This window comes from Calypte anna, chromosome 7 (assembly GCF_003957555.1).
Source record: "Calypte anna isolate BGI_N300 chromosome 7, bCalAnn1_v1.p, whole genome shotgun sequence".
NCBI lineage: Eukaryota > Metazoa > Chordata > Aves > Apodiformes > Trochilidae > Calypte > Calypte anna.
Window position 1 is genome coordinate 12561005 of NC_044253.1, and position 7389 is coordinate 12568393.

The 7389-nt window shown below is 48.2% G+C and overlaps 1 protein-coding gene across 1 annotated transcript; it reads right to left on the reverse strand.

Annotated features, from left to right (window-relative positions):
• Positions 1-3034: 3034 nt before the first annotated feature.
• Positions 3035-6889, reverse strand: INHBB (inhibin subunit beta B). The gene is given in 5 exon segments (XM_030454428.1): positions 3035-3234; positions 3237-3750; positions 3752-3787; positions 3789-3817; positions 6487-6889. Coding segments are annotated over 5 exon segments (1182 nt in total).
• Between the last annotated feature and the right edge of the window lie 500 nt (positions 6890-7389).

The following is a 7389-nucleotide window of genomic DNA, read 5'->3' on the forward strand; positions in this document are numbered from 1 at the left end:
CAGGTTGAAGGGCCTGAATTTATTGAATCCACCAGTAACAGGGTCAACCCAAGGAACAAGGACAGGGAAGAAGGCTGCTAAGAGATGGAGCAGGAGCAGCAAGCCGTGGCTTTGACAATAAATGTGTAGAGGTGGTGAGAAAGCTATGAAATACTCAAAAAAATTTGGTCTGGGGAACAAAGTTCTGTGCAGCAGCCTGTTGGCCCAGCCACAGCAAATTACTCCTAGAGGTTTACTGAAACAAAGCTGTTTAACCCCAGCACTTGGCTTTGGGGAGAGGTGGGCAGAGCAAGGCCTGAATGTGACTTGTAACTAGAACCCACCATTACCTGCATGAACTTGCTTCTTCAACACTTCCCAGGTCTCAGGGTCAGCTCTAATGTCTGCTAAGTCACCAGAGGTCCTTCTGTCAGCTTCAGCTGGCATTTGCTTAGGTGTCCAGGAGGAAGAATTTATCTGTGAAGATCAATGAAATCAATATCTGGATATATGAGAAGCTGATGATGCTTTCTATGAATATTTGTCAACATTTTGGGGGTTTTATTAGCAAAGGGGATGCATTTTATTAAAAAATATTCTCCTTGGTGACAGCTGCTTTTAAAAAGAAAAAAAAAATGAATCAAATTCAGCATTGATCTCTTTTTCCTGGAAGTGTTTTCCACATTTTTTTTTTATTTACTTCTTGCAACTGATCGGGGAGTGACCTAGAGAAGAAGTCACATTCTTACACAGCAGGTGAACCAGGAACTTGCTGTAAATGACCTGCAGGTATGCGGAACAGACTTGTTCCTTCACCCAGATACCCTGCACTGATGCAGATAGGAAGAAGCAGATGCTTACATGTATAGACAGCAATAAAACTAGAGAGTAACATTTTTAGGATCGCAGCTGAGCTCTCAGACAAGGCTCTCTGCAATGACTAATATGACTACAGTCTAATGCGACAGTTCACTGTCTGCAGCAGCATTCAGTCCTGAAAGTCAGCAAGTTTCTCCAGATGTTTCACACTGAAAGAAAAACAAAAAAAAAAAAAAAAAAAAAAAAGAAAAGAAAAAAAAAAAAGGAAGCACATCCACTTTTAAATCTTTTTATTTATTTAAACTGTACACAAATGTAAAATACTTCAACAGCAAATCTAAGTGAAATTGTTTGGTTTAAATTATATGGAACAGAACCTAAAAGGAACTTTATTAAATAAACATAAAAATTGGATTTAAAGGATGCACATATTGTAATGTAATCTACAATAGTCATTTTTTTTCACTCTACGTTCCATGTGCGTATGGTATAGAAAAGACACTGAACAGAACAAACAGAATCCATTTTGTACCCTGAAACAATTGGTAGGCCTCGTGAGGGATTGCTCAGTATGACTACATGATATATGATGGCTTTGCCATCTCATAAAAATTATAACTAATATGTTGGCCTCTTTGGTTCCAAAATTTATGTATAATACATTTAACTGTATTCATTTTTTGCTGCTATAAAAATAACATTTTTTTCAAATGGCAGTTTTTTGACTAATCATGCAACTAAATCAGTGCAAACATTAAAGCAATCATTCGCTTTAAAAAAGAAGCAAAAGATTTAATTTCAAGTATAAAAAAATATAAAAAAGTCATATCATAAGTCCAGTTTTGTCTAGTATGGGTCAACACTTTAAATTGCATAGCTCATGCGGCACCTGTTTACCTAGATAGTGAGCAAAGATAAGTGCACTATCAAGTACCACTTTTCAAGGCATTGAAATTTGCAAGTGCTATTATACGTGCATTCAAGCAGTTTGCAAGTGCTATGCTGTATCATTATTTTCTGATCTTTATGGGCCATCCTCAACACCTCCTGGTAAGGAAATTGAAAGCATTCTCCTCTCTCCTCCTTCCCAAGACTCGTTAAAAATGTTCTTTGCCTGTTATTAAACGCACTGCACTTTTTCAGAAAGTCTCCACTCCGTTTACTGGCCCCTTCTCTTTAGGGTTCATTGGTTTAGCCGTGGCGGTGGTTGTTTGTTTGCTCATCCTCCGTGTGACGTGCCCTTGCTGAGTCCCCCCGGTTGGAAGAACACCGATTTGCAACTTTGACTTTTTGTTCTCGCAAACAGCGAGAGATGCCAGAGATCAACTCAGTCCAGATACGGTGTTGGATCCCCTGCTAGTGGGCAGTTAAAGCATCGGATCACGCCAGCCCAAGCTTGTGACTCACAATGGTCAGATTGCTAGAAATACAGGCAGTTGCTGACACATCTGTCCCCTTTTCTCTCTCTCTTGATGGTACCACACAGTTCCTTACTGGAAGTGTTGTAGGAAGATGTGGGTATCCATTGATGTTTACATTTATATAAAGTAAATTAAGAGGAATTTATCACCTCCCGAGACAGGTGTTCCTGCAGCTTCCCATTAGACCCTAAGAGGTGATGGTTGGACTCTATTTCTGCCTTCTTTTTTTTTTTTTTTTTTTTTTAATTTTCTAAGTTTGGTTCATTTAGACACCTGCTTGCAAGAATCCGTCGTGCTCCCGCAGTCTGTGCTTTTTGCCTGAGCAAAGGGAGCTCATCTCGGCGTGGCTTCACTGGCAGGTGGGGAAACAGCTGCTCAGCCGTTCACTCGTACTGGCAGGCATTTAGGTCTGTTGTCACTGGTCACTGACTTTCTGTGCTCATGTCCCTTTTCCGAGCTGCCTCGTGTGTGTGTCTGTGTCTGCGTGTGTGTGTGTCTGAGCGCGTGTTTGTGTGCGTGCCCACGTTTTGTGTGTGTGTGTCTTTAAGATATTTCATAGCATTAACTTATAAGTGGTAGAATATATAAGTGTCCAAGATTCACAAACTGCCACTGTCCTGACACCAAAGTGAAATGTTTTTTTTTCTTTTTTTTTTTCCTTTTTTTTTTTTTTTTTTGTCAAACTTTTCCACAGTGACTTTCCAACACTGATGCCTGGATACACAGTGAAACTTCCTCCAACACCATCTCGTACAGGAATGTTTCTCTCTCTCTCTCTCTCTCTCTCTCTCCCCCCCAAAAAAACACACCTTAAATCAAGCACAACCACATTCTTCCACAATCATATTGGGAACGTCCCTTTTCACAATGTTGTATTCATCATCAAAGTACAGCATTGACATTGTGCTAAGTTTGGTTGGAATGCAACAAGGAGTTCACGGTGCCTTGGGGTTCAGCCCCCGCATTCGGTACTGATTCACGACAGCGGTGTGAAAGGAGGAAGCCGACCCGGGACGCCGGCCAAGTAGGCCGGGCAGCTCCCTTCACAGTAATTCCCATAGTAACCTGATGGTGCTATGATCCAGTCATTCCACCCAATGAGTCTGAAGTTCAATGTAAAAACTGTTGCCGTGCAACATAGATTGGTCCTGCCATCGCACTCCAGGCCTCTTTTCCGGATCCTGTGTTTGTTATCGGCGAGGCGGGCTTGCCCACTAAAAAAGGCCCGGTGGGATTCCTCCCCGGGGTCCACATAAATTGGCAGCACTGAATACTCTTCACAGCCCTCACATTGAACATCCAAGTTCAGTCTCCTTTCTCCTCTCTCAAACAGAGCCTGGATGGCCTCTGTCATGGGAAAAGTGTGCCAACCACTTCTTTTGAGATCAACTTTCTTTTCAACCACATTCCACTTGTTGCTAGTGTCCGGGTCTTGGAAATAGACTTTGACTCTTACTTTTCGCCTGCTGCCTTTCTCTAAGACATATGGAAGCAGCTTCAAGTAAAGCCACAGGCTGGCTTGAACGACAAAACAAGTTCTGGTTCCCTTCATTCGAGATGAAGAAATAGAAGGCGGACTCTAGATGAGGCCAGATCGTCTGCAGATAAGGAGATCAGCAAGATTAAGTCAAAAAGGAAACGTTAACTTTCGTGCCATTCTGGACTGAGGGACAATGCTAGAGCACAGCGGATCGAGAGAGCAGCGACGGGCTGAGCTGGCCAGAAAGCAGGCACTGAATCAGGTATCCTCACTTTTGCAATCAAAAACACATTGAAAAGGGAATTCCCACAGCAATGTTCACCAGTGGGTTGCATTTTGATGTGTCAGATCCACAGACACTCGTAAGAGCTCTCCAGAATATGGGGTTTTTTCCAACCATCCAGCTTTAAAGACACTACAGCAACACTTTGAAAAGACCGACACTAGGGCTCTCCTATCTTCTGGGCTTAAGATAGATAAATTTCAGCTATCTGCCAATTCTCACGGGGAGACCATTTCAGTAGCCACTGAAACGCCAGTGACAAACTAGAGATTTTGTTTTGATTTTCATGTGTTCTCGTCACGGCTTAACAGGGAGGATTCACGAGATGGAGAGGGATATATTTCAGGAACGTGCCTGCTTGTCCAGCTCATCACGCTACCCTCCACTTACTCTTATAGAATATATGCTGTTATTAATGGTTTCAATCTCTGCCTTTTTCCCCAAAAAATTATAAACTCCCATGCAAGGCGAGGCAATGAAGCGGCTGCTCTCGCTGTAATGCCATTACTGACTGTTCTCAATGAGCTTTTCAATGACACCAGATTTAAAGGAGCGAAACTGTCACTGAAAAACAAATGTCACCAAATGTCAGACATAAGCCCTTATTTGTAAACAAAAGAGCCTGCTGCACGAAATGTTTCAGAAATAGCAACAGTCCTGCAATTTTGTACTGTAAGTCCTACCTAAATCTGTAGTTGATAAATGTGCAAGCTGGCCTTTACAGTGGAGGCTGTAATTCTGGTCCTTGAATCAAACCCTCCCAATCACTATTTAAAATTATTGCTGGAAAGGCATTTCTCATCTCTCCTTATCTGTTTTGTTTCTTTCTGTAGAGAGCAAAATGCACATTTTTTTAAAAATTCCTTTTCCTAAGAATCTTTAATATTTTTGTCAATCGCTGAATGGGATTTTTTGCATAGTCGGTGTCTTCATTTGTTACCCTAGATGCCTTTCAAATGTGCCTCCAGGGGCCATCCAGTACCTTGTAATATTTCAGGGACAGAAATATTCACTGTGTTTGTCTACATTTTACATGAAGTCCATTTTGGAAGTGTTACAAAAGCCAGAGATTAATTGAATACCAAACGGAAGCACAAGCCCACCCTAGATCTCCCAACAACAGCCTGTTAAAACAATAAACCCCAAAAATGTACCTAAAGAAAGCCTTTTGCATGTTAGTAAAGACAAAACTTTATAAACTGTGGTGACAGTGACAGAAAAAGAACAGCACGGTGTTGCTGCACCGATCCACATCACTTGTGTTGTGTGAGATTGCGTGTGCCCATAAATTTTGTATGTGAATATAACAAGCATATGTATAATGCAACAGATCCCATAGATACTGTAAATGTATATGCCTTTGGTATGTGGGAGGGCAGATAAAGAAGATGAGTGGGCAGCATACAGGATAGAAAGAGATTTATTTTGTGGACAAATGATACATAGATGCCACAGAAAGATAGAGGGGTAAAAGAAAAAAAAAAAAAAAGAAAAAAGAAGAACTGAGCGATAGAGCGATGAAGGAGAGGAGATATGGACAGATAGACAGCAGGGAGCTAATTTGCAGAATGATAGTGTTATGGCCAGATGTGCAAAGTTCACAGGCACAGCAGTTGCATGGATAAACTGCGAGAAAGCTACGCTGAAGGGATTCAGAGGCACATAACTGCAATGGCTGGACAGGACTGAGATGGCTGGTACTGTGGGATGGATGGCACAGTTAGTAAATGACCCAACGGACAGAAAGGAGACAGACACACTTAGTAGGAGGCTGCAAGCACTGGACAAACAGACAAGGCCAACACTATGTATGGGAGCTAAATAAATGGGAAACCATCGGAGAGGGAGGAAAGACAAATGCAAGCTTCAACACACAGATGCATGCACTGAACCAGATGAACATGAACGTGCAGGGCAGGCAGACGGGGTGAGGGATGCAAGAGATGGAGCGGGACAGGCAGAGGACAGACAGTGGGATGCACAAGGAGAGAGGCAAGCGATGGTGCAGCTGGAAGGACCGCTGGAGGGGAATCGGGGCATGGAGGCTGCAGAGGAAGGGACGAATACAGCCAGGGGAGTTGCAGGGCAGAACGCGGGGAGAAGCCTGGCCACAGGGACAGAAGGCGGGTGGACGGGAAGGTAGCAGGCAGAACCAGGGTTTGAGGGTGTGGGGCAGAAGGGAGAGCGGCTGAGGCGGAGGGCGTGTGGGTAAGCCCAGCAGCCAGATGCCCGCAGCAGGCAGTGGGACAGACAAGGTGCAGAGGGGGATAGGAAGCGGGGCCAGGCAAGGTCGGTCAGGGGAGCTGCCCGGGGTCAGGCAGGGGGACAGAGGGCGGGCAGGACGACAGGCAGGGCGAGCGGGGAGATTGAGAAGGGTCAAGCAGGGGAGCTGGCAGGGGCGAGGCAGAAAAGGCAGGGAGATGTAGTGCAGGGCAGGACAGGGGCCAAGGCCGCCGGGGCAGGGGAGAGCGGGCGGCGGGGGCGCGGGTCCGGGCGGCGCCCACCTGTCTCGGCGAAGCTGATGATCTCGGAGACGGGGTCGTGGGCCGGGGGCCCAGCGCTCGCCTGCCCGTCCAGGCTGGGGATCTCCACGCGGCCGTCCTCCCGCACCTTGCCGGCGTGCAGCTTGCGCAGCGCCGTGACCATGGCCGCCTTTGGCACGGCGTGCGTGATGTTGGGCCGGTCCCGCATCTGCAGCCGGCTCAGGATGTGCCTCTTCACCGCCTCCAGGAAATCCCCGTCCACCTTGCCCGGCTCCTCGGGCCGCCGGAAGCCGCAGGAGGTGCATGTGTCCTGCGGGGAGCCGCCGGCGGGGGCCGGCGGGGTTGGGGTGGCCGCGGCACCCAACAGGAGCAGCCCGCAGACCAGCAGCGCGGCCAGCACCCCCCGGCGAGCCGCCCCGTCCATGGCGGAGGAGCGGGGGGCCGAGCTGGGGGCCGCCCCGGAGCGCCGCAGGGAGCCCGTCTGCAGGCAGCGCCGCTCCCTGCGCTCCGCGGCGCGGAGGGGGCGGTGGCAGCCAAGCCGGGGGGGCCGCAACCGCTCCGCGCAGGGGGGGAGCCGCGGCGGAGGGAGGGGGCGGCCGGAGAAGCGGCGTGTGCCGCCGGGGAGGCGGAGGGGGGAAAGGCTGCACACGCAGGCACCGAGGGCGAAGTTGGGGGGTGGAGAGGGGGTGGGGGGGCAGCAGGCTTCGCGTGCACGGAGAGCCCGGCTCCACGGGGGAGGGGGACGGCAGCAGGTGAGGGGGTGGCTGCGGAGCCCAGGGAGGAGGGAGGGGGAGCGGGGAGCGAGTTGGAGGTGCGAGAGGAGCAGGGGGGAGGCGGCGGCGGCGCGCTGCCCCGGTGCCCCGCGCCGCTTCAGAGGGGCATCCCCGGGCGCAGCCGCTCCTGGTCCATCGCTCGCTTCGGCAG